This window comes from Prunus persica, chromosome G8 (assembly GCF_000346465.2).
Source record: "Prunus persica cultivar Lovell chromosome G8, Prunus_persica_NCBIv2, whole genome shotgun sequence".
Taxonomy (NCBI): Eukaryota; Viridiplantae; Streptophyta; class Magnoliopsida; order Rosales; family Rosaceae; genus Prunus; species Prunus persica.
The window spans coordinates 15,017,385-15,043,108 of NC_034016.1; the positions used below are offsets into that span (position 1 = coordinate 15,017,385).

The window sequence follows — 25,724 nt, forward strand, 5'->3', positions numbered from 1 at the left end:
ACTCTCTCTCTCTTCCTCCCGATTTTCTCTCTCTCCCGCGTCGATCTTCCCTCCTCCTCCGACTGCAAATCGCGCAGCCACCGCCACAGGCCACGGCCAGCCCCGAGACCGGACCCAAAACAACCGGCCAGACCTCGCCGACGTTCCCCAGTCCACCTCCAGCCGCCAGCCGCAGCCTCGTCGCCGGAAAACATGAATTTCAGGCCGATTTTCGTCTGAAATTCCAGTCGCTCGTTCTCTCTCCTCCGATCACTATTTCAGACGGGTGAGGTATGGTTTCTCATCCATTTTTCGAGTTCTAGCTGATGGTTGTATAGGTTTGGATTGAATTGCTGGGTGGAAATTGATTTTGAAAATCTAGGTTTTGGCCGAATTTCAAAATGAAATTCCGGCCAGTTGCCGCCCGAATTGGGCCTTCCCGTAGTTGAATGAAATGATCCTGACCTCGAGTAGGAGCTAGGGTAGGAAGGGTGAGCTCGGGTGTGGAGTTTTTCCGTCGCCGGAATTACTCTACACACCCACGCGCTGCCGGCGCGTGTGACGGCGCGTGGGCAAGGCTGGTGAGGATGTAAATTAACCCGATGAGATCCTTAGGTTGTCACGAGCGCATAGGAATTCGCGGATCTCGATTCGGATGTCGTTTGACTATCGAACGGATTTTCGCATATTGTGCGTTATCCGGGTTCGATAGGTTCCGACCGTTAGATCTTTCCCGAATTAAAATATGTTGTTCTAGGTATTCCTAGGACCGTATGGGACTTCACGAATTCTGAATCGGAGCCCCGGATGTTCTGATTCAATAATGCAAAGTTGCGGGTTAGCGATAACCGTAAAAATCGTGAATGCTTCTTAAACCTGTAATCGGACCTTAGGATGCCTTCTTCAACGTGCACGTATGGGAAATTTGGGGAGTTAAGCATTTAATTTGTAATTTCCGCTTAGACGTGATTTTTATATTAATTAACCGTTCGTATCTCGAAATAGGTGTTTCGACTACACGTACGCAGCAAGCAGGACCTTCACGTGGTCAGGCAGCGAGGGAATACTTGTGAGTGGACTTTGTTTTCAATCATATGTATGGTTTTAATTGATGAAAGTTTTTGCATAATGTTTTAATGGCTTATGGATATATATATATATATATATATTATGTTCATGAGTTGAGTTTGACGGTCGTATAGCACTTGGCAATATATTGTGAGTTTGGCATTTTGGGTTTTTGAGAGTGCATTCTATATGGAGTGTGGGAAAGTATATTTATATAATCTCTATACACGAGATACTTGGGTTGTTAGAGGGTGATGTGGAAGAATGTGATTTTAGAGAGAAGTTGTGTGATTACACTACGTAAGTACCTTCCCCAGTTACTAGTCTCACTCGCGGCGTTGGATGTTCCGGCGTGTGAGACACTTTCCATATGCGGCGTTGGATGTTCCGGCGTATGGAAAGATTCTGTATAATGTTTAGGGTCATCACCATGGCGTTGGATGTTCCGGTGTGTGATGACCCAGTCTGCGCGCGTAGGACATAGTTTGGGAGCTACACATGGCGTTGGATGTTCCGGTGTGGGAGCTTTGGAGTTTCGTCCCCCGGTTGGACCGCTCATCCCTAGACGCAGGATACACCTGGAAATCCTGCGGACTAGTCAACGATCCCCCAGTTGGATTGTTTTCTCCGGTACCTAGGTGGTGTGATGAGTATATCGTATAGCTATTTATAGTTCTATTTATATATATAGGTATATTTATATGTATATGTATAGTTGAGAGTGTAAGGAATTAGAGTTTGTTTAGTAGTTTGACAGGAGTTGTAAGATTGAGAGAATGAGATTCTTTTTGAAAGAGATAACTGATGTTTTAGAAGAGTTTTAATGAAACATGTTTTGAGTAATTAATTATTGAATTGTGAACCTGCATGACTTGAGCATTATTTTTACATGGTGGGGTTACTATGTTGTTTTTAACTGCAAATCTGGTTTTTGTCCACTCACATGTTTTCTGTTTTGCGCCCCCAGCCAGTAGTCGCTCCAGGAAGCGTGCGAGTGGTGTACGAAGCTCAATATGTGCATCTTTCTAGTTAGGAACTGTGTAATTTCTTCTACTCAACTGTTCTTGTAATCTAAATTCAGTAGATGCTCTGTATTGCCATGGTAGATTTTACTTGTGAGGCCGGAGGCCATTCTAGTATGACTTGTAGATGTATGAAAGCATGCTGCTGGTTGGGATTATTATTTTGTGTGTATGTTGCAGGTTGAGTAAATTTTGTTGGGATTGCTTAAATTACAGGGGAGACTCTGCCAAATTTTTGGTAGAAAGTCTCGATTTCTTAGTAGGTGGGCCCGACATCGTGATGATGTCGGATCAAAGACGGGATTCGCCCCGATTTTGGGGAAATCTCGGGACTGGTCCTGTCATTTGTCTCCTAGGTCTACTCTAATCTCAACACCATTTTTACTTTTAACAATTAAGATATTAACGTGTATAATGATACATCATTTGGCGAACAAATTTGGTAAGGAAATTAGGCGTCTCTAGTGTAACCTGTTAGCTATTGTTAGCTAAGGGGAGTGTTAGCTAGCAGGCTACTGTTTGGCATTGATGAGGTTGACTGCTGCATTAATGAGGTTGTTGGCTTCATTGATGGGGTTGGCTGCATTAATGAGGATGGCTTGACTTTGGGAAGCTGCTGCACTTTCCAGGATTAGGGGCTGCCGCAATCCATCTACTTTGTAATTAATATTGAGCTTGAATAGCAAGCTATATACTTGTATATATATTCTGCTGTAGTTTACACACAAAAAATCAATGAAAAAGAGTAGTTAAAGATTTCATGTCTCTTTCCTTGTATCATAACCTGCTGGTTTGAGCTTAAAGTTGCTTTGTGAAATGGTGTCCGTTTCATCGTTGTATTTAAGATGATTTTACAAGATACAGGTGTGAAAACGTGACTGCTATTTAGTCTAACTTGGTACAAATTCCACATCAACGTCAAGATATTTTCTTTTAATCTTTGGAATAGGAGAATCGAACTTAGACGTCTTTTGACATTTGCGGAAGAGAAATATGATTAGACTAACGTCACGTTGAAGTCAAGTGCCGTGTGGAAAAGGCTCTATTTTAACGGTTTTATTACGTTGTCCATAAATCCCTCTTTCACATTGGCAATTAATGTAATTAATAGCAAAGAAAAGTAATTTAACAACTCAAATATTGTCCCAACTTTCAAATATTGGATTCTATAGGATTGTTCTACTGCAATACAGGGCCTATATTATGAATCAAGTACTCTTTTGCCCACACTAAGAGCATTTCCAGCAGTTAGCCCTTTAGATGTCTTTCCACCAAGCAAAAGTAGTGATTTGCAGACACATTATGCAGGTTATCAAATGTGGGATGATTGTATCACTCGTTTGGCTTTCAAAGCTTTCTGACGAAAATCTGATTGACAAAATGCTGAAATTTTTAGATGTGTGACCCTCAAAACCCTTAGTGACGCAGCACAAGCAACAAAGGTCTCAAGCGAAACCTTGAGTAACAAGAAAAACTGGATTCCACCAGAAAATTAAGAGAAGCTCTCTTAGAATAATGTTATTAAAAAACTGAGTTACCAGAAACGTTTAGACAAACCTGTCTAAATACACAATTCTCAACAACCCTCAACCCTTCAATTGCTAGGGGAGTTATTACATAAAACTGAAAAAATAGAATTAATTTGGAGTCTTAATAACGTAACTCCTAAACTGTCCAAAACAGAATTTATTGGAAAATTAACTATCAAACTTTAACTGCAATTTTGGAAGGCCAAACGACCTCAGAATGCCAAAATCCATCATATGTCACAGCAAATCTGTGAGTTACACTCGTGGCGTCGTTCCCTTTCCGAAATGGTATTTTGCGTCCTAATCGGAGCTTGGACGACAAAACTGCATATTCCTACTACGTCCTTTTTCTAGCTCAACCGCGATAAAATCTGCCATCTGTTCTATATCACTTAGTATTAACAATTTTATGCATTGTATTTAAGATTATCTTAGAAGATGCAGGTGCGAAAATGTGACTGCTATTTAGTCTATAACTTGGTACAAATTCTACATCAACGTGAAGATATTTTCTTTTAATCTTTGGAATAAGAGAATCGAACTTGCTACTCTTACCATATTTATATACCCTATTCTCAACCATAAAACCTGCTAAGAGTACTTGATTTTCCACACGGCAATAGAATTGTCTTGTGACGTATCTCTATCCAATTGAAGTCTTAAGATACTTTCCACACGGCTGAGTCTGATACCTTATCACATCCACCACCAATGTCAATGCATGCATGCATGGATACTTGAATGGTATTGTAGAAGACAATTCTAGTGCGTGTGGAAAAGGCTCTATTAACGGTTTTATTACGTTGATGTGGAAAAGACACTAAATAGCAGTCACGTTTTCACACCTGCGTCTTGTAAGATAATCTTAAATACAATGATGAAACGGACACCACTCCTTTCCCATGAACCAAATATTGGATTCTATAGGATTGTTCTACAATACAGGGCCTACATTATGATTCAACTACTCTTTTGCCCCCACTCCTGGTTTCAATTTTACACTAGAACAACCAGATAGTGTTGCAGACACATTATGCACGTTATCAAATGTGGGATGATTGTATTACTCATTCGGCTTTCAAAAGCTTTCCGACGAAACAAGAGGTTTTGAATCAACCATATTACTGAATCAATGAGAGTGAAAGAGAAGAAATATATTTTCCAATTATAATGAAGTATAAGGCTTTGTAAGATTCAAACTTGTAAACAGTATATATGGTTGACCAGATCTTATATGTTCTCCAACTTTTCCTCTATTTTTCAGCTGTCTTCTTATCATTGCACATATCATAACCCACCAGTATAAGTGGAACACAAACAGCATCAGTAACATTGTATTCAACACATAGTACAGTACAGAGCTCTGGGAACAGGCTTCGATAGATCCAAGCAGTCAATACGGTCATAGCTGGAAAATACCAACCATAAGAAAAGATAAGTCAGAGCCACTCTACATGTAAATTTGGTTTAATAAAACGGTTTACCATGAGAGCAGACCTTGATGACCTTATAACCCAGAAGGGGAAGAATATTAGCCTTAGTATGAGCCACGAAACAGCAAAAAATCCAAAGAACACACTTGCGGCAAGCTCCTTCTCAGAATACTTGAAAACCTTGGCAGCTTCCAAAAATACATCACTCGCGTCATGCAGGGCAAGAATGATTGAGCCAATCCGAAAAAAGCTACAAGTGGCCAAAAAATGAAAAGAAAGTCATTGCATGAGATCCTCTACACCACACAAATGCACATTGCTAAATATATGCTCGGTGATACCAACATATTATTGTACTCGCAGAACAATCTGGAAAATACCACGTAATGTATGAGTACCCAATCAGCAGAACAATAATTACATGGTGAGCCATCATCACTGAGAAATCCTTCCTTCGAGTCTCCCATGTAAGGAGGGCACCAATGCTATAGGTATAGAATCCACATTGACCCATATACAAAAGCTTTAGGGGAAGCCTGAAACGAGAAAGGAATAGAGTTAGAATAGACAATTTCAGAATGCTATGTCTGTAAAACTCAGATTATGCGAAAACTCATCATTGATCTAGAATTATACAAATTCAAATCATTCCTAACTTCGGTACTCCCCCAAACTCCCTGCCTTCCAAACAAATCATGCAAAAATTGAATTGTAGACATGATCAAACCATCTTCAGCATTTTTAAAAAAAAGGAAGAGTTATCTAACAAGTACTACTAGTCCAACCGTATGCATCACTCACCCCAACTCTTGGTTTGGCCAGCCTTTAAAGTACTCTTTTGTATCTCTGAACCATGTCTCCTGGTAGCTTATCTTGAGAATGCATGCTTCAACAGTGGCATAGTATGTTAGCTTCCAAAGTGACTCTGAACATTTTACAACCTTTGCCCGTGTAGCCATATCGAGCTTCAATGGAGCAGATCCCTTGCTCAACAACCAGATGGCAATTTTCTGAAACACAAAAAAATTACAGTATGAGGATTATAATTCAAGGTAAGATAAAACATGCAAATCTGCTAAAGCTGCGTGCTTTCAAGGTAAACTGAATGCTTGAATATTCATTTTCACTTAACTTATAAGGATAATTATCAAATCTATGGTATGCTTGCATATTCCTTTCCACTTAATTTGGAGATGGTGTGGTGGTGGCGGCTATAGTAAAAAAGTAGGATTACGGTGGCAGAAATGTTAGGTTACCACGAACATATTGCTATGATACCATGTTGAAAATAAATTTCAAACAATATGAGGAAGATCATTTTTTTCATAGCACAAGAATGGAGTACATAGGTGTATATACAGAACACCGAAATATCAGTTCTCCTAGTACATGCTCTAGAAATCAGTCTTGAATTAAGCTAACCTAACATTTGGAAGAAGCCAATGTAACAAGCTGTAAACAGCCTATATTATCAACACCTGGAAAACCAGTTAACAATTCCAAGGGGAACATCTAGTTCACCTTAAATTTCTACAGGGTTATTGACCTATAAAGAGCACATTTCAGATGCTAGACCGAAACTTGTGCTACTGAAACCTTGAATGTCCCAACATCAGCAAGTTAATAATGAACCATTCAACCTATACTACAAATATTTCACACAAAAAAACACTACACTGCAATTCTGACAAATCAGCACAAATCTCAACTTTCCTGAAATCATGGCAAGATTAAACAAGTACCATGTTAAAGTCCTACAACAAGCATTCAGATGGTAGGGCACACGCTTGTACTACCATGTTAAATGCTCTTGTTCTTGCAATTGTTCAAGATTCTTTCTTGACAATTATAAAGACAAACTCAATTCTTTGAACCCACAATATAGAGATGCAAGTTCTCAAACAAACTAAAATTCGTACTAAAAGCCCAATTACTTATCGCGCCATTATTTGGAGTCCAAGAAACAAAAGCGCTTATCCAACTAAGTTACACAGTCAAAACTTTGGAAAGGAAAAAAATCGTAGTTCAAAGAAAATTCTACAAGTTAGTATCTAATAAGGACAGTAAAGGAGGACAAGATATGCAATTCAAGATTTTATTCTCTCTGTTTTCCACATTTATCTCAGAAGTCAAACAGATTCTACTAATTGAAGATTCAAAAAAGAAAGAGCACAACCAAATGCTTAAGCAACTTGAAATCCCAAAAACTGCTAGAAATCTTATGCAAAAGATGAATCTGTCAAAGAAGAGCCGAGCAGCCAAAATCCCAAAAGCAAAGTAGATAACGACGAGGAAATGCCAAGCGTCTGGTGCGCCATTGTGCTCCAGAACGATTCCATGTGCGTCTTAGAACCAGAACTCGACTGAAAAGCATCAATCAGCGAACCCCGGATCAAATTCAAGCTCAGCTTCGACCTCAATGCCTCAGAACTCAGCAACCGCGATGCAATAATTGCACGCGACTTACTTCCATATCCAAATCTTACAACTAAGATATTGACGTGTATATTGACAAATCATTTGGCGAACAAATTTGGTAAGAAAATTAGGCATCTCTAGTGTAACCTCTAATAATGACACTTCAATTGGATTCTTCATAGATAAGAGTCCTAAGCAGTGTAATTGCGTCCAAAGAAATTCCACACATGCAAATTGTATTCACTTTCTCGCATCTTCCAAAGAAACCTCAATTTTTTTTTTTATTTATTAGAGGACTACTATTTGCTTTATTCCTTGATAAATAAGCATAAAATACACTTGCAATACAACAATTTCTAGTCACTTCATTCCACAGATGATATTTAAGACCTCATGCTTTTTTCTCCCACACGGCGTAATCCTTTCCAGAAGTTGCAACTTGGTAGGTTGGAGGTACAAGGTTCCCAACGTCGTACCTTGAACCAATCTTTGCTATGATTTTCTCATCTATGGCAGCTACGTAGAGATCTGCATCAGATGCTAGAATACGCAAGGCACTGTCGGGTTTGATTCCGTTCCGGGATCTGATTGCAATGAGTTTAGTGATCTCGTCTTTCAAGCCCCAGTCAAAGAAGTGGTCATAAAACTGGTACAAGATAATCAGGTAAACAAATGTTAAGAATGGACCATATAAGTAACATAAGTTTTCTGCTCTAACAAGTACAATAATCAGAATCTCATATTAGTCAGCTTATGAAGATGCCAACTTTCTAACTTGAGAAAAGGTAACTCAAATTTGGAAACTTACAATTGAGGGAATTCCCGGGTGAGTGAGAATATAGGCATATCCCTGGATGACTTTATCTGATGGAAATGGCCAAATTTTTTGTGTGGAACCTGTGTCATGATTGTCTATGAAAGTTACACTCTTTCCAGGCAACAAACCAATCATTCCTGGAGCCCTTCCATTCGGATCCTTCAGCCGCGACAGTTCCCCTTGGACTGCAGCTTGAAGTATCCCTTTAGTGGTAAAATCAAATGCTGTAACAGCTCCTCCAGCACCCTCTACCCATCCCGCAAGCTCTTGACGATGGGCATCCTGATTGTACTCTGGTTTTCCATCACTTCCAATAGCAAGGGAATTCCAAAGTTCCCCTACTGCGAAATTTGGACTTGTGTTTGTCATATACAACTTGGTAATTTCTGGAGAATATCCCCTGACAAAATCAAATCTCCACCCACTGAACCCAATTTCAGTCTTTAGCCAATTCATCCAATCCGAGAGCTCTTTCTGGACTCTTGTGTTTTTGTGGTCAATATCAGGAGCAGCATCGTAGCCGGCTCCAGTGTCAGGGTTCCCCTTGCCATCAGAATATTGTGTGTCGTCGCTGCAAATAAGAGACGGGCCCCAATCAAGGCGATTGTCTGGGGTTCCTCCTTCAAAGATGCACCATATTCCTCTCTCATCTTGTTTCTCTGCAGTTCTGTGGTTTATAACTATGTCTGCCACAGCCTGTATCCCACTATCGTGGAAGGCGCTTATCAATGACTTCAGTTCATCTTGGCTTCCATATTTTGATGCACTGAGATCATAGAGCCTTCCAGGCAAGTATCCTGGAGAAAGGGAAGAATTGGCATATGGCAGTCATGCAACTGCTGCTAAATAGCTAAAGACTCTATGCTTTCAACATTGCCACAAACTAAATTTTAGGGTCATTTGGTATTATATGGATTTCAAATGATTCCTTATAAATAGTTATTTCAAATATATTGTATCTAGTTATTTAAATAGTCATTTGGTATCTAATGTTTATAGATTTTGATTTTATTTTTGACTAATTTTTTTTGGTTATCAAAGTTAAATCATTCCATTCAAATGCACCCAAATTAAGTTCTAGCTCAGCAACTTCAAAAAAAAAAAATAATAATAATAATAATAATAAAATTTCTGGTTTGAACAGATTTTACCTTCAGATGAAGCAGCCTGAGAAGGTGGAGGAAGCCAAACATGTGTAATTCCAGAAGAAGCTAGTTCAGGTACGGACTTCCTTAAAGAGTTGTACCATCCTCCTTCCGTCTTCCATGATTCCCAATTGAACCCCTGATCATCAGCCCCCAACAAATAAGTTAGCCCATAACCCATTGACACATATATATATATATATATATAGAGAGAGAGAGAGAGAGAGAGAGAGAGAGAGAGAGAGAGAGAGAGAGAGAGAGAGTATTCTTTCTGTAAATACCTGAAAAAGGATTTGGGAAGCAGCGAAGTTGGGCAGGAGATTGATGCAGAGTAGGACACAGAAGAGAGTAGTTAAAGATTTCATGTCTCTTTCCTTGTATCATAACCTGCTGGTTTGAGCTTAAAGTTGCATTGTGAAATGGTGTCCGTTTCATCATTGTATTTAAGATTATCTTACAAGATGCAGGTGTGAAAACGCAACTGCTATTTAGCCTAACTTGGTACAAATATTCCACATCAACGTCAAGATATTTTCTTTTAATCTTCGGAATAAGAGAATTTAACTTACGATCTTTCAACATTGTGAAAGAGAAATACCATTAGACTAACGTCAAGTCAAAATCAAGCGCAATCGGCTGCGTTTGATACCTCAACATATCCACAACCATTGTCAATCCATGCATGGAAAATATCTTAAGACTTCAATTGGATAGGGATACTTGAATGGTATTGTAGAAGACAATTCTAGTAACGTGTGGAAAAGCCTCTAGTATTAACGCTTTTATTACGTTTTTCATAAATCCCTCTTTCAAATTGGCAATTAATGTAATTAAAATAATACTACTCTTACCATATTTGTATATCATATTTCTATATCAATTTATGTGGCAGGTGGACAATCACATCAATTGAAATTAATTTAATATTTTCTTTTCTTTTATGATTTATTGACATTTTTTGATTGATGTGGTTGTTCACTTCATCTGTCACATAAGGTGGTATAAGAATGCGGTAAGAGTATTATTCATGTAATTACTAATAGCAAAGAAAAATAATTGAACAACTCAAATATTTTCCCGACTCACAAATGTTGGATTCTATAGGATTGTTCTACAATACAAGGCCTACATTATGAATCAAGTACTCTTCTGCCCACACTCCTGGTTTCAATTTTACACTAGAACAACCAGAGTGTTACAGCAAAGACACCAAGCAAAAGTGATTTGCAGACACATTATGCAGGTTATCAAATGCGTGATGATTGTATTACTCGTTCGGCTTTCAAAGGCTTTCGGGCGAAAATCTGATCGACAAAATGCTGAAATTTTTAGATGGGTGACCCTCACAACCCCTAGTATTAACAATTTTATGCGTTGTCCTCAAATAATATTTTCAACTTTCAAGTACCACGCAGGAGGTCTTGAAGCAAATCACGCAAAATTAAATGGGGATGGAAAAGCTAAGGATCCGTTTTGTCATCTTCCTACTTTTGCTTTTCTTGAAAGAGAAGGACAAAAAAAGGGAAAAGTGAAACGTGAAAAGAAAAAGTTCTAAGCACTCCACAGGAGGTCTTGAATCAAATCACACAGCATTCCACAGAAAGATGATTTTCTCTTTTCTATTTTGTGAGTACCTTTCATTTCTCCATACAAAGGCTAACTCAAAACAAATGATTATCCAGAGAAGAATTATACAGGAATTTCCTTCTATTTTATACACCAGAAAGATACCAAGAGACTCCATCAAAAGAAAAAAAGAAAAAGAAAAACAAGATAACAAGGGATATGCTCGACGTTCCTACCTCCATATGACTACCCATAAGAAGAATCAAAGAAAACTTGAATATGGAAGAAAGTATCAAGCCCTTCCTACAGATAATGACCACTTTTGAGTGGAACGATAAGCCAACCAAAGTCAAAAGTAGGCTCCCCAGCATTTGCACAGACAAAAAAAAACTTGGGAAGCCTAATCATCATCCTCTGAATCTGTATACATGCAGGAAAAAAAAACAATCATCAGAAAAAGGGGCAAAGATCCTATTTAAAAATCACTGAAAAGGCATAGCTTTTCACTTTGAAATGTGTTTGGCTGTGCATGAAAGTAGATGCTATACATGGTTGGCTTCAAGAACACGATATGGGGTCTGAGTACAATGAATAATCTCAACTTCAAGTGACTGAGAATTTGAAACATGGCCATCAAACCAAAATCCTTCGAGTAGTATGGGGGGGCAAATCACTAAAAAGGGGTGGCCCGGTGTACCAAGCTCTCACCAATACTAGGTCAGGGAAGAGCATAAAGTATCAACCATAGGACAATGCTAGAAAATCTAACTTTATTCCCAACTCTACCATATTCAATTAGTACCAATAAAATGAGAAGTTTTATAATGTCGTTTTCTTAGGTATTGGTGCATGCATTTATTAGTGAAGGTTTCTTTTACAGAAAATCCAACTAAATGCTTCCAACCATATTACTGAATCAATGAGAGCGAAAGAGAAGAAATATATTTTCCAAATATAAAAGAGTAGTTCTCACAACAAATTTTATAAGCAGTATAAGGCTTTGTAAGATTCAACCGTATTACTGAATAAATGAGAGTGAAAGAGAAGAAATATATTTTCCAATTATAATGAAGTAGTTCTCACAATAAATTTTATAAGCAGTATAAGGCTTTGTAAGATTCAAACTTGTAAGCAGTATATATGGTTTACCAGATCTTATATCTTCTCCAACTTTTCCTCTATTTTTCAGCTGTCTTCTTATCATTGCACATATCATAACCCACCAGTATAAGTGGAACACAAACAGCATCAGTAACATTGTATTGAACACATAGTACAGAGCTCTGGAAGCAGGCTTCGAGAGATCCAAGCAGTCAATAAGGTCATAGCTGGAAAATACCAACCATAAGAAAAGATAAGTCAGAGCCACTCTACATGTAAATTTGGTTTAATAAAACGGTTTACCATGAGAGCAGACCTTGATGACCTTATAACCCAGAAAGGGAAGAATATTAGCCTCAGTATGAGCCACGAAACAGCAAAAAATCCAAATAACACACTTGCGGCAAGCTCCTTCTCAGAATACTTGAAAACCTTGGCAGCTTCCAAAAATACATCACTCGCATCATGCAGGGCAAGAATGATTGAGCCAATCCGAAAAAAGCTACAAGTGGCCAAAAAATGCAAAGAAAGTCATTGCATGAGATCCTCCACACCACACAAATGCACATTGCTAAATATATGCTCTGTGGTACCAACATATTATTGTGCTCGCAGAAAACAAGAAAAATACCTCGTAATGTATGAGAACCCAATCAGGAGAACAGTAATTACATGGTGACCCATCATCACTGAGAAATCCTTCCTTCGAGTCTCCCATGTAAGGAGGGCAACAATGCTGTAGGTATAGAATCCACATTGACCCATATACAAAAGCTTTAGGGGAAGCCTGAAATGAGAAAGGAATAGAGTTAGAATAGACAATTTCAGAATGCTATGTCTTCAAACTCAGATTATGCGAAAACTCATCATTGATCTAGAATTCTACAAATTCAAGTCATTCCTAACTTCGGTACTCCCCCCTCTCCTTCCAAACAAATCATGCAAAAATTGAATTGTAGACATGATCGAACCATCTTCAGCTTTTTTTTTAAAAAAAAGGAAGAGGGAGGGGGGTGCGAGAAGGGGATTATCTAACAAGTACTACTAGTCCAACCATATGAGTCACTCACCCCAACTCCTGGTTTGGCCAGCCTTTAAAGTACTCTTTTGTATCTCTGAACCATGGCTCCTGGTAGCTTATCTTGAGAATGCATGCTTCAACAGTGGCATAGTATGCTAGCTTCCAAAGTGACTCTGAACATTTAACAACCTTTGCCCGTGTAGCCATATCGAGCTTCAATGGAGCAGATCCCTTGCTCAACAACCAGATGGCAATTTTCTGAAAAACAAAAAATTTAAGAGAAAAAAAATTTACAGTATGAGGATTATAATTCAAGGTAAGATAAAACGTGCAAATCTGCTAAAGCTGCATGCTTTCATGTTCCTTTTCACCTAAATAGTTGCTGATGCTGCATTTGTTCCCCATATACTGGTAGGTTATGATATATAAGAAGACAGCTTAAAAATAGAGGAAAATTCAGCCTTATGCTGCTTATTAAATTTGATTTAAGAATATATTTGGAAAGTAGTCAAAATTTGGATCGTACTTTTTTGTATTTCACTCATGTATGAAAAAACATAAACCTGGTAAACTGCATGCTTGAATATTCATTTTCACTTAACTTATATAGGATAACTATCAAATCTATGGTATGCTTGCATATTCCTTTTCACTTAACTTGGAGATGGTGTGGTGGTGGCAGCTATAGTACAAGGTAGGATAGGGGTTAGGGTGGCAGAAATGTTAGGTTACCATCACTGGCGGACCCAGGAAATTTTTGGAGAAGGGGCAAAATTTCAAAGGCTAAAAGCTAAAATAAAAAATAAAAATTACCCACTAATACCATCCAAAATTCGTAGCTACATGTACATGGCCTTCATTTGTACCCTTCCACAAGCCTCAGACTCCTAGTTCCTACCAAAATTTTAAAGGGCAATACCCTTTTGGTGGCTTAAGCTCAACTGTAAGCCTTGAGATATTGAGGCGTAAGCCTTTCATAACATGAATTTTTTTTTTCTAAGAAATACCTTTAAGTTTTCATATTAGGCTAGGCTAATGTAATATCGAATAACGAAGATGTTCCAAAAAAATTAATAAAGGTTTTACTACAGACAAAACGCACCATTGCATTTAAAATAACAAAACCTAATAATATGATTATGAGAGAGTACTATTGCTCATGATGACATGACTTGAAAGGAAGGGATGGAGAGCATCCATCGTTACATTCTTTATTTTTTTTTAATTCGGTGACTGTTCCACCAAACATGCCTTTTTTATATCCTAACAAGGTTTGAGCAAACGCATCATTTCATTTTCAATGGAACTCATATACTAAGACGACATCATTTTAATGAGAAACCCAAAATAAACAGCACACATCTTCTTCCTGGTGCATCTTCTTCCTCGCGCATCCTCTTCCTCGCGCATCTTCTTCCTTGCATAGCGTCTCTGTGCCAGAAAAAGAAGTATGCAATTCTAACTAGACACACATTTGAAGGAGTCTTGTCATAATAGATGCGATTTTTCACTACCAGTTAACAATTCCAAGGGGATCATCTAGTTCACCTTAAATTTATACAGAGTTAAGGACCTATAAAGAGCACATTTCTGATGCAAGACCGAAACTTGTGCGACTGAAACCTTGAATGTCCCAACATCAGCAAGTTAATAATGAACCATTCAACCTATACTACAAATATTTTACCCAAAAAAAAAAAAAAAAACTATACTGAAAATCTGACTAATCAGCACAAATCTCAACTTTCCTGAAATCATGGCAAGATTAAACAACTACCATGTTAAAGTCCTATAACAAGCATTCAGATGGTAGGGCACATGCTTGTACAACCATGTTAAATCTTCTTGTCCTTGCAATTGTTCGAGATTCCTTCTTGACAATTATAAAGACAAACTCAATTCTTTGAACCCACAATATAGAGATTCAAGTTCTCATACAAACTAAGATTCGTACTAAAAGCCCAATTACTTATCGCAAAAGCGCTTATCCAACTAAGTTACACAGTCAAAACTTTGGAAAGGAAACAATCATAGTTCAAAGAAAATACTACAAATTAGTATCTAATAAGGAAAATAAAGGAGGACAAGATATGCAATTCAAGATTTCATTCTCTCTGTTTTCCACATTTATCTCAGAAGTCAAACAGATTCTACCAATTGAAGATTCAAAAAAGAAAGAGCACAACCAAATGCTTAAGCAACTTGAAATCCCAAACACAGCTAGAAATCTTACGCAAAAGATGAATCTGTCAAAAAAGAGCCGAGCAGCCAAAAACCCAAAAGCGAAGTAGATAACGACGAGGAAGTGCCAAGCGTCTGGTGCGCCATTGTGGCTCCAGAACGATTCCATGTGCGTCTTAGAACCAGAACTCGACCGAAAAGCATCAATCAGCGAACCCCGGATCAAATTCAAGCTCAGCTTCGACCTCAATGCCTCAGAAATCAGCAACCGCGATGCAATAATTGCACGCGACTTTCTTCCATTTCCAAATCTTGGGATCTATATCTGCCCTAATCCTCTCATGGAGGGGAAGAAAGTGCGTTGATTTTTCTGGTTCGGAGTATGTGAGTCTGAAAGATAGAGAGAGAGAGAGAGAGAGAGAGAGAGAGAGAGAGAGCGCGAGGGAGGAGAGAGAGCGTGCCGAATGGCAAAGGACATGAGGTTGAGATCTTGTCCTTTATTAATATTTTATTTTTATCAGGTCATTTATTTGTATATATTTTTTGTTTATTTGTAAAATGCAGGTGGGCGGTATGCGAGAATCTCAGAAAGTCATACTTTCGTAAAATGCAGCTAGTCTTCTCTTCTACATTTAGAGAACTCATTATTTGACCATGGTTGCAAACTTCCACCTACAACCTAACGCAAACAACATGTTTCTTTGAAAAGTATTTTGATGTCTTAAATATCGTAAATTGGTTATATAGATTATAGTTAATTGTTTCCTCATAAGACTTTTGTGTAAAATTTTTTTTTTAAAAAAAAAAGATTTTTAGTTCTAATGGCCCCTGAATTTTAACCCGATTTGTATTTTGATCCCTTAATTTTCAAAATCGTTCTCATGGTCATTCAATTTCACTTTCATTAGGACCAATGATCATACTGGCAATTTTGTTATCTTTTCTATTAAATGCATAGACAAAATAGAATTTTTGTATTATTTATAATTTTCACCCTATAAATATTCCTTTTACCCAAAAAATTCGTTTATATTTTCGGAGCATTGTTTTCATTTTCTGTTCTATTTTCACCAAATATGCATTCGGCACCGCTAAATTGAAAAATATATAATTTGCTTTTTGAAAACTAGCCTCTCTGCACGCGCTTCCGCGCATGCGAGAGGTTTTTTTAAAAAAAAGTTTTAAATTTATTTTAGAATTAAAAAAGATAATGAATATTTGTGTTCTATAAAAATAGGATCCATTATCTGAATTTTCTTTTAATTTTAATTTTTTTAATACGAAAAATTGTGAATTTACCATATTATCCTCATTTAATTAATAATTTCTTTTTTTAATGTTTGCATTAACCAAGGGCATTTTCTGGTATTTTGAATGTTTCACCATTCTCTGCCTTTTACTTTATATTATCTGAATTTTCTTTTAATTTTAATTTTTTTAATACGAAAAATTGTGAATTTACCATATTATCCTCATTTAATTAATAATTTCTTTTTTTAATGTTTGCATTAACCAAGAGCATTTTCTGATATTTTGAATGTTTCACCATTCTCTGCCTTTTGCTTTATATATATAGATGAATTCAGAACAAATATTGAAAACGAAAATGTGTCGTTCTCACGGACTTCCTTGTTTTTTTAACTGTCCGAGCCTGTGGGGTTTTTTTTTGTTTTTTTCTCTCACCTCATCTCGGATGTATATAAATTATTATTTTTTACGGAGGTAAGCTTTCTTTAGAAAGAAAACGGGGCAGAGTTAAGGAAAAAAGAAAAAAGCCCAACCCAAATAAAAAAGAGGAAAAAGTGTTTTGTCAAAACGGCTGTCGTGGGGCATCGTTGCCGCGTTTCGTCCGAAGACGGTCAGAAAGGGTTTCTGTTTACTCATACCCCACAAACACACTCTCTCTCTCTCGACTGTTCTACTTCTTAGCAGCGTGGACCTTAGAAATGCTCCGAAAACCTGTAAGTGCTTTTTTCTCTCTCTGCTTTTACATTTGTACTTGGGCGCAATAGCTTTAGCTCAACCTCAAAACAAATTTCAATGATTGCTATTACTTCATAATCTGATTTGTCAAGGCATGTGATGTGGTGAAAATTGTACTTCTTAAGGGTAGAGATTTGGGCAATTGTCTTTGAAGTCTTCATTTTTTTTCTTTGAACTGTGTCTTTGAATGAATCTTCAAATTCTGAAAGTGCTCGAATTTTTTATTATAAATGTTATATTAATTGTCTGAAAATTTGTATGCAATACAAGATGGGTTTTGTCATGGTTCTTGATGGTTTGCATTTCCAATGATGTTATAATTGAAACAACTCAGTTTCAATCATCAGTGGAAGTGAATTAGTTTACTTTTAATCATTGCTATTGACCAAATAAAAATAGTAGAAACCATTCGTAACAATATCGTGTACTATTTCGTTCATGGTAGGATCTCGTTAGGGGATTTCATTACCTCATTGACCATGCTAGAGGAACTTTTATATCCACAACTTCAGCCAACCAAACTAAGCTTATTGTTGGAAACTAACAAATAAGTAAAAGCCGAAATCTTTTTATTGCCCTGCCTGCACTTTATGAAAGCCACCGTGGTTTTTTTTATTCATTAGGTCATTTAATTCTTGGAAAGTAAATCCTATTATTTGAAGGATTTTTTTTACTTTAAGAAATACCTTGTGCAAACTGCAAACAGTCTGTACTGTTGAAAGCTCACCTCTATTTACAGAGTTGAAAGAGATGATGTTTGTGCAGCTAGAAATACATTGTGTGAAGTAAAATACAAATCGAAGATGAGATGAAAACTCTATGAATTAAGAGTGCATTTTGAGTCTCAAAGACAGACATACATTGTGTGAAGTAAAATACCACGAATAGTCTTTGGTCTTCTAGAGACCTCATCAATATTCAATAATCCCATTGAAGAGTTTGTGAGGTTGCCTCACCAAAGTAATGTATTAGTCGGCTCTTTTAATAGAAGCTCTTCTAGATTTTAAAATATGCCATATCACATTTTGTTATACTAATCGATGTTTTAGAAAGCCAATATCTTCCCAGTCTATGCATGACCTCGTTCTGCTACATTCATGAGATTCTACAGTTTAGGGAGTTTGCTGTGATCCTGGTCTTGTTTATCCAGTTAACTTGTATCCATGGGACTTGACTAACAAAGGTTTCCGAACTCTGATTATTAAGTTGCAGAGAAAACAGTTTTTTTAGTAAAGAGGATGAACAAAAGAAAAAGGACCTTTGTCCACCTGCTTCGCTTAGCTCTCTCAAGTAAATTATCATTGCTCGTGGGAGAGGCCATTGCCATAGGTTCCTCCACAAGAAGAGTTGAAGATGGTGCAACATCAGATCCCATTACCTTACTTCGAATGGAATTTTAGCCCATGAATTTTAATTTTCTAGAGTTTGTGGCCTTTTTTCCTTACTAGATTCCGCATATATTTTCTTCTTTATGCCCCCCTCTGAAGTTGAATATGTGTGTGAGTGGTGCAGGCAATACTCTTCTGTCAATTGTGGTCACTTCATATAGTTGAATCATTTATTGTGATATCCTTTGGCCCAGTCTGGTTTCTAGGATTCATCTTGGCTATCTAACATCCTGAAATCATTTTATAATATCTTCCACGGTTTACCAAGGATTTACCTGCATCTTTTTCCATGTACTTATTTTAGCTGTGAAAGTATTTGTTCATTTATTTATTTTTCCGTCAGTTAAAAATCTTTTAGTTAATATAACTCTGACTTTGCAAGGGGTCAAAAAGGAGACAGTCAAGACATTATTGGATAGGAGAAAATTTGAAAATCCTTTTATTAGCGAATTTGATTTATAAAATGTATTCCATTTCACAATTCTAGGGTAGAACTAATTGTAATGAAATTTGACAAGAAAATAGACAGCTATAAGGCAAGTCAGGGATGACGGAGAATTAGTTTTTTTGTTTAAGGTTATTATTGATTGTTATAAAATGCTCAATATTCAGTAGCACTTCAAAATAGTCATCCTGCTCTCCTTCCTTCCCTTGTTTTTTTTTTTAAAAAAATTAGAAAGGAGTGCATGATGACTATTTTGGAGTGCCAATAACAGCTCCCATATTAAGTATAAATTTTCATCTCATGGATAAAAAGACGTGATGATCATTGATCTGGTAGGTAGTTTGGGATCACGAACAATGATACTAACTGAAAAAGTAAACTTAGCTATGAATTCCACCCAACAGATAAAGATATGGTGATAAGTTAGGGATCATTGACCAGTCTGGCTATAGAATTATAAACTTTTATTACTGGAGTATTTTCTGGTGGTTTGGTGCTTGAAGCTTCATGTTCCTTTCAATTATTGAAGTATATAATGAAATATCATTTCCTTCCACAAAATTCATGCCGATTTTCTGGTGAAAGTTTGAATATCGTTTGTCACTCCAGAAAATTAATAGGGTTGTACTGTACATATTCATACCCATTTTAAGAGGGAGCCTGAGGTTGGTTTAGAATGGACGTAATGCCATTATGGCTAGGTGAATAGAGATCAATTGACTAATGACAAAGAAAGTTCCATTCTCAGTGCTCCATAAGCTGTATGATCCCATTTGTGTATTGATGTTGTTTGTTGAATATCATTTTGTCTTTCCAGAAAACAAGTTAACTATTTTGAAAAAGATTTTATTTCTTATAATACCTGATACTGATGACACTCTCTTTGCATAGATTTATCTAAATCTAGATTGTTTATGACACCTTAAAATTGGATCACATAACTAAAATATGTGGCTTTTGCCTTCATTAGGTGTTTGATCAACAGGGAAATTGATTGAATTGTCTGCAACATATGATGATAAGTATTAAAATCATCATCATCATAATCACCTTGGTGAATTAAGTGTGTAGGCAGTCTTGATGATTTTATATTATGACTAATTAAGATGTCATCACTGAAATGATTTCCATGAATATTGCTGACATGGAAGTACCTTGTACAGCTATACAATTGATATGCGTTGTACCAAGTGATTTGTTAATGGGTACCTTAAGTTATATCCTTTTCTCATTTCCTTGGATGAAAATGATGATGGCAATGAGATGGTTCCCATTGAAAATGTTGGTGTGAATGAACTACTGTTGATGCTACAGTAGCTATATTTACTTGATGAGGGTTCCATCTTGTGATAATGCTATCGACCTTAGTCAAGAATGATGTTGATGGTGCCATGTGAGCATCTAGTACAATTCTGGTGTTACTTGTGACATTATTTTTCAGTGTCAATTAGACGATTCCGTTGTCTATGACATGGGAACGTGATGTGATGATCTTATGTCCTTTTCCCCGTTGGTGGATGGTAAAGTTTGGTGATAGACATCAGACCCAAAAAAAAAAAGAGGCTTGGTGACAGACAAGAACATCCCGATAAATCGTGTCAAATGTACAAAGAATTACACATTTCAATTATGATGGGGTTGATTTTCATGATTATTACATGGTTTTTTTTTGTTCTCTTTTTGATATACTTGCATAATGTGTTGTAGACATATTGCTTAATGCTAGCTAGTACGATAATAATAACACAAACATAACCTAGTTCCAGCTGCCCTACATTACATGAGTAACAATCCTTTTAGCTTTGTCACTGCAACAGAAAATGACTGATGCTATAGTTGGAATTTTCATCGAACATACTGCATTTTTAATGGAACTCAAGGAAGCCTTACGTGCTTGGGTTGGTCTGAATGAATCTATTATAGTTTCTTATCAATCAAGCATCTTATTCACACAGCCACCACACACTTCTTTTAGAACTTCGATATTGAATAAGATCAACAATTTGTACCAGTCCATTTGATAGTCTTTGTTGAATGTGTACTCTGTCATAAAACTTAAGCTCCATTTGGTGCTATTTGAGTGCTTACAAATTTCCTTTATGCTGCAACGAACAGCTAGATGATATTTCTGGGGAAATTGGAAGCATGCAGAAGTTGTCCCTGAAGGTGAAGGACATACTGGTCGGAATCTTTTAGACTCGCGTAATTTCGGGTCATTCCTACTGGGTGGTGCCCTATTGGAGGACAGTTTTGTTTGTCCTTAATGAAATGTCACATTTGGGGCCATTGGCCCACCGGCAAAACCAAATTGGCTTTACAATTTGCTAGCAATCGAGGGAAGTAGGCTGTACCTTGCTAGGCCTTCCCAAGCTCCCAAAACCACAACCAGTCACTCAAGCCTTCTGCCCTTCGATTTGCTTTGCTGCCTGCCTTCTAATGCCCTCCAATCAATGGCACCTTTGATTTAACTCAGCCAACCAGATTTATGACACGTGGCTCTTTTGTGGCCACTGCTAGTGACCTCCCATGTGATGATGTGAAGCAATATGCAGGCCCAATCATCAGAGGAACAAAGCCAGGTCGCATCAGATGGATTGAACAAATTTCCTTATCAACGGTGTTTGATAGAGAAATTTGATGTGTAGAAACTCATTGGTTTAATATGTTTTGTGTTAATTCAAATTTTCCTCTTTCATGTCAAAAATACAAAAATCCTAATTGAAAATTGGACAATACAATGATAAAGTTAGAAAAAATGGACAAGAGTAGCAAAGTTTTGAAGTAGCAATCTTTATATTGAAGTGTTAGGTAAGTTGGAAATGGTTCTCCTTTTATTGTTCTATCATTTGAAACACTTTTAAGTTTGCAAATTTTAGACATCAATAGATGATTATGTTGTCTGTGGAAGAGGGAGGATTTGAACCTAGGACCTCTTCTGACATTAGGAGAAAAAGTACCACTAGATTAACATGTTAGATGGATGATAATATAGTATGAACGATGTACATAATATATTTTCTTATAAATGCCTAAGTTTTATTAGCTTTGGACGAAGTTACAATAATAGTAATAACATATCCCTCATCTTATGTTAGGGTAATATAAAAAAAGTTTACCCCATTCCAATATAGATAATCAAAGTCGTCCTTAAAAATTACAAGGAGTAGATATATGATAGGTTACTTCTAGAGAGAGAAAGGCCCCATTTTAAAACAAGAGGGCTTTAAATTGGGTTTTAGGGAGGTAAAATGAGTAAGTTGGTGAAGGCATCTTCAATTAGAAGCCCACAAGTCTTATTTGAGATTGTTATTCTTCCCAAAATCTGACTGGTAATCCATGCCGAGGAACTGGAAATGGGCCATACTGAATCCCACTTTGTGATCCCTCTACTTCCCACCTGCAACACAAATCATAAAATATCAACAACAGACCTCTAATAATATGATCTGAGCAATGTTTCTGCATAATGTTTTTGATAATGATCTAAGTAAGAATCAAAACTTGTTCAGCAGTAAATTCCACGTCTAATCTGATGCAAAAAGCCTTAATGAAAAAAGAGATGTTTGCATTTTGTACCCGAATTTGGTCACAAGATGGTGGACCAAAATGAGCATCTCCAGCTTGGCAAGCTCATTTCCAGGACAAGCATGCACTCCTTTCCCAAATGGCATGAAAGTATTAGGCTTTGGACCAACCTATTCACCCACAACCAGAAAAATAAATATAAGGAAAAAAAATGAAAATTTGGTATTTCCATTGAATTTGTTAGTGTGAGAGAGAGAGAGATGCTGATACTGGCAAAAACCAGCTGATATCAGACTCTCTCTGGTTTAAACAAAAAACCACCTTTGTCTGCAACATAATACATACCTCAAACCTAGATGGGTCAAAATTCTGAGGATCAGAGAAGAATTCTGGATTGTGATGTATGTTCCTGAACAATGGCATCACCTTCCAACCCTTTGGTATAAGATATCCTGCAAAATTGATTTTTATAAATATTAAAGAAATTTATGGACATAAATCCTCTTTACTGCTATCCTGCTAATTAAAAGGTACAAAAATGACCAAGGACCCACTAGTGTAGTAGTTTGGAGCAATTGCTCCTCCAAGAAAGGTTTTGGGTTCGAGTCTTAGCATCCATGTTGTGTGTGTGAGTTTAGTAGTTATCGCCTCTCTCAATAGGAAAGGTCCTCAAAAGAAAAAGAAAAAAGGCACAGAAATGAACTTTAAATCCTCACCTTTGTATTCTACATCAACCACAGCTTCCCTGAATGTGAAAGATATGATACTTGCCATTCTCAAGCTCTCTAATAGAACCTGAAATTCCATTTATATTCAGCTCACAGTTAGTCTAAATTTCTTGGTGCTGTTTTGCATTTTGAATACAAGAGTAGTTAGAGTTGGGCTTACTCTGTATGTAAGAGGCATGTTCCTAATCTGTGCCCATGTCAAGGGCTTCTTGCATCCATCATTTGCTTCAAATATAGCCTTCTGCTCAGCCTGCAATAAATAACAGCTTGACATAAACCAACCTTTCACATGTACAATTTGTTTGAAATTTTGTAAACTTTGCAAGGAACTCTTACCTTCACAGCTTCAAGAATTTTTGGGTTGTCATGGAGGTATTTGAGGATCCATGTTAAAGCACTGGCTGTAGTGTCCTGGGCTGCAAACAGAATTCCAATGATGTTATCTGAAATTTGATCCTCAGTTAAAGTTTGCCCCTTTTCATCTTGGAAGTTCAGCAGATCACCCAATAGATCCTTCTGTAGTGTTTTCTTCTCTTTCCTCTCACAAATTATCTGACTCAAAATCTGACCAAGCCTTTTCCTTGCCTTTGATAATTACCCAGAAAGAAGAAACAAAAGTTAGTGTCAGATTTAAAGTTTATAATCCTTCTGTATGATTACATATATTATTTTTAAAGAAAGAATTACTATTTCGATAAAAAAAAAAAAGAGAGAGAAAGAATTACTATTGCTTACCAAAAGAGCTTTGTGATATGCAGTACCAGGTATCTTTGTTGGAAAAGAATTGTAACCCTTGTCTACTATGCAGTAATTTTCCTTGAGCCTTTCTCTGTAAGTGTCATCCAACTGACCAAAGATGGCAAGGAAGCCAACATCAAAGGAGAACTGTAGGGGGACACAATGAGATCCATCCATATATTAGAATAAAATATTACTTGATCCAAACAAAACAGAAGGACCCATTTCAAAGGAAGTTTTGAGAACATCAGCAATAAGACAAACCAAGTTGAACCACCAATGATGAAACCAATAAGTTGAGCCAAAAAGGCATAAGCAAAAACATGAGGCTCACATTAAAAACATGTTGGGGGTGAAACACTAACCCTTTTCATTTCATTATAGGTGTTAATGACCTTGCCACCTGCAGCCCATGACTCCAAGGCAGAAATGGCTAATGCTTCAATGTCAGGAACTAGTTTCTGCATAGTGGTGGGGTTTGGGGACAGAGAGCTTTGAATGAGCTTCCTGAGGCTATTGTGGTAGTCTCCTTGGTGAAAGAACAAAGCTGAAGGACCAATCATCTGCTCTTTGCTCTTGGGGTATGTGGGCTTGAACAAGTAGGCATGAGTGACCAGCACAAACTTTGTGGCCGCAGGGCTTGCCAGCATGACACAAGGGCACCCAAGTATGTGGGTTTTGAATATCTCTCCATACCTGATGAACACAAAAAAGAAGGGCAAAATGGAACAAGTTTGGATCAAATCCATGGAGAGGAAACATTAATGGAAGATTAATAGGATTCAGAGGTTGATAATAGATTAGAACCTTTTCTGCTTTGAAGCAAAGAATATGTTCGGGTCCATAGAGTACATTTGTAGAGTCTCTCCTATGTAAGGCCACCCCATTGAGCCAGGGGGAAGCTTAGCTTTATGTTTAGAATTTCTCTTTTGTTTCTTTATGAAGTGGTATAACAACAGACTTGAGAGACAGAGCAATATGTGTATCAAACTAGAAACAATCTCCATAAAAATGTAGCACCTGCTTCTCTCTCTCTCTCTCTCTCTCTCTCTCTCTCTCTCTGAATTCTAGTATGTTTCTCTGATGACTTAGAGGAGTGTATATGGTGGAGATGGATGGTTGCCAAGGGAATGCACTCTCAAGTCAATATGAGTATTGATGAGGGGGTTTGGGGTATATATAGAGTGAAAAAGGAGGTGCCTTGCAACTTGCAAGAGCCAAAATCTGATATGGATTTAAAGAAAATAAATAAATAAATCATTTTCCAAATCTTTGAAGGGTCTGGACTAAATTAACACTCTGAAATGGGGAGTACTAGAAATTACTCCTTCACATGAGAACTTTGACTTGTGAGTTTTTGATACAGAAGCTTCTATTTAGCATAAAGTGGATTAGATTCCTGAAAGTATTAGGTAACATGGATTTCTTCTTCTTCTTCTTTTTCCTATCAAATTTGATAACTGTAATAGTTTATAAATTGGATTGTTATATCTGCCCCCTTTAAACTCCTGAAAGAAATAATTTATTTCAATTTTTTGTTCAAGTGAAAGAAATGGTATTAAAATTGGATTTGTTATAAATAAGTTGCAAATTGGACTGCATGCTAAAGTCTAATAATCTTTGTAATTGGGTGATTT

At 37.0% G+C, this 25,724-nt stretch overlaps 3 protein-coding genes, 2 long non-coding RNA genes and 1 pseudogene across 7 annotated transcripts; 2 read left to right on the plus strand and 4 right to left on the minus strand.

Moving 5' to 3' along the window:
* On the plus strand, positions 3–2,825 carry LOC109950698. Its single transcript, XR_002273000.1, has 3 exons — positions 3–270; positions 985–1,048; positions 2,015–2,825. It is a non-coding gene; the product is annotated as an uncharacterized LOC109950698 (long non-coding RNA).
* Positions 4,917–7,547, minus strand: LOC18767214 (annotated as a pseudogene).
* LOC18767597 (alpha-amylase) lies at positions 7,703–9,823 on the minus strand. Its single transcript, XM_007199782.2, has 4 exons — positions 9,693–9,823; positions 9,418–9,550; positions 8,258–9,063; positions 7,703–8,095 (listed from the first exon to the last, which is right to left on the minus strand). The coding sequence occupies exons 1-4, from the start codon at positions 9,774–9,776 to the stop codon at positions 7,841–7,843; spliced, it is 1,278 nt and encodes a 425-aa protein (XP_007199844.1). The 5' UTR covers positions 9,777–9,823; the 3' UTR covers positions 7,703–7,840.
* On the minus strand, positions 10,984–15,906 carry LOC18768705 (LAG1 longevity assurance homolog 2). Of its 3 annotated transcripts, XM_020569819.1 has the most exons (7): positions 15,333–15,408; positions 14,460–14,530; positions 13,149–13,357; positions 12,710–12,865; positions 12,395–12,580; positions 12,127–12,305; positions 10,984–11,397 (listed from the first exon to the last, which is right to left on the minus strand). In XM_020569819.1, the coding sequence occupies exons 2-7, from the start codon at positions 14,475–14,477 to the stop codon at positions 11,378–11,380; spliced, it is 768 nt and encodes a 255-aa protein (XP_020425408.1). In that variant the 5' UTR covers positions 14,478–14,530; positions 15,333–15,408; the 3' UTR covers positions 10,984–11,377. The 3 variants fall into 3 exon arrangements, with proteins under 3 accessions (XP_020425408.1, XP_020425407.1, XP_007200544.1); XM_020569818.1 differs by lacking the exon at positions 14,460–14,530 and having other exon boundaries at positions 12,404–12,580; positions 15,333–15,906; XM_007200482.2 differs by lacking the exon at positions 14,460–14,530 and having other exon boundaries at positions 15,333–15,898.
* Positions 16,931–20,750, plus strand: LOC109950667. The gene is made up of 2 exons (XR_002272945.1): positions 16,931–17,241; positions 18,470–20,750. It is a non-coding gene; the product is annotated as an uncharacterized LOC109950667 (long non-coding RNA).
* Positions 22,100–25,241, minus strand: LOC18768553 (abscisic acid 8'-hydroxylase 4). The gene is made up of 9 exons (XM_007200934.2): positions 24,895–25,241; positions 24,453–24,783; positions 24,085–24,234; positions 23,686–23,934; positions 23,510–23,599; positions 23,338–23,416; positions 22,967–23,073; positions 22,673–22,791; positions 22,100–22,493 (listed from the first exon to the last, which is right to left on the minus strand). The coding sequence occupies exons 1-9, from the start codon at positions 25,092–25,094 to the stop codon at positions 22,403–22,405; spliced, it is 1,416 nt and encodes a 471-aa protein (XP_007200996.1). The 5' UTR covers positions 25,095–25,241; the 3' UTR covers positions 22,100–22,402.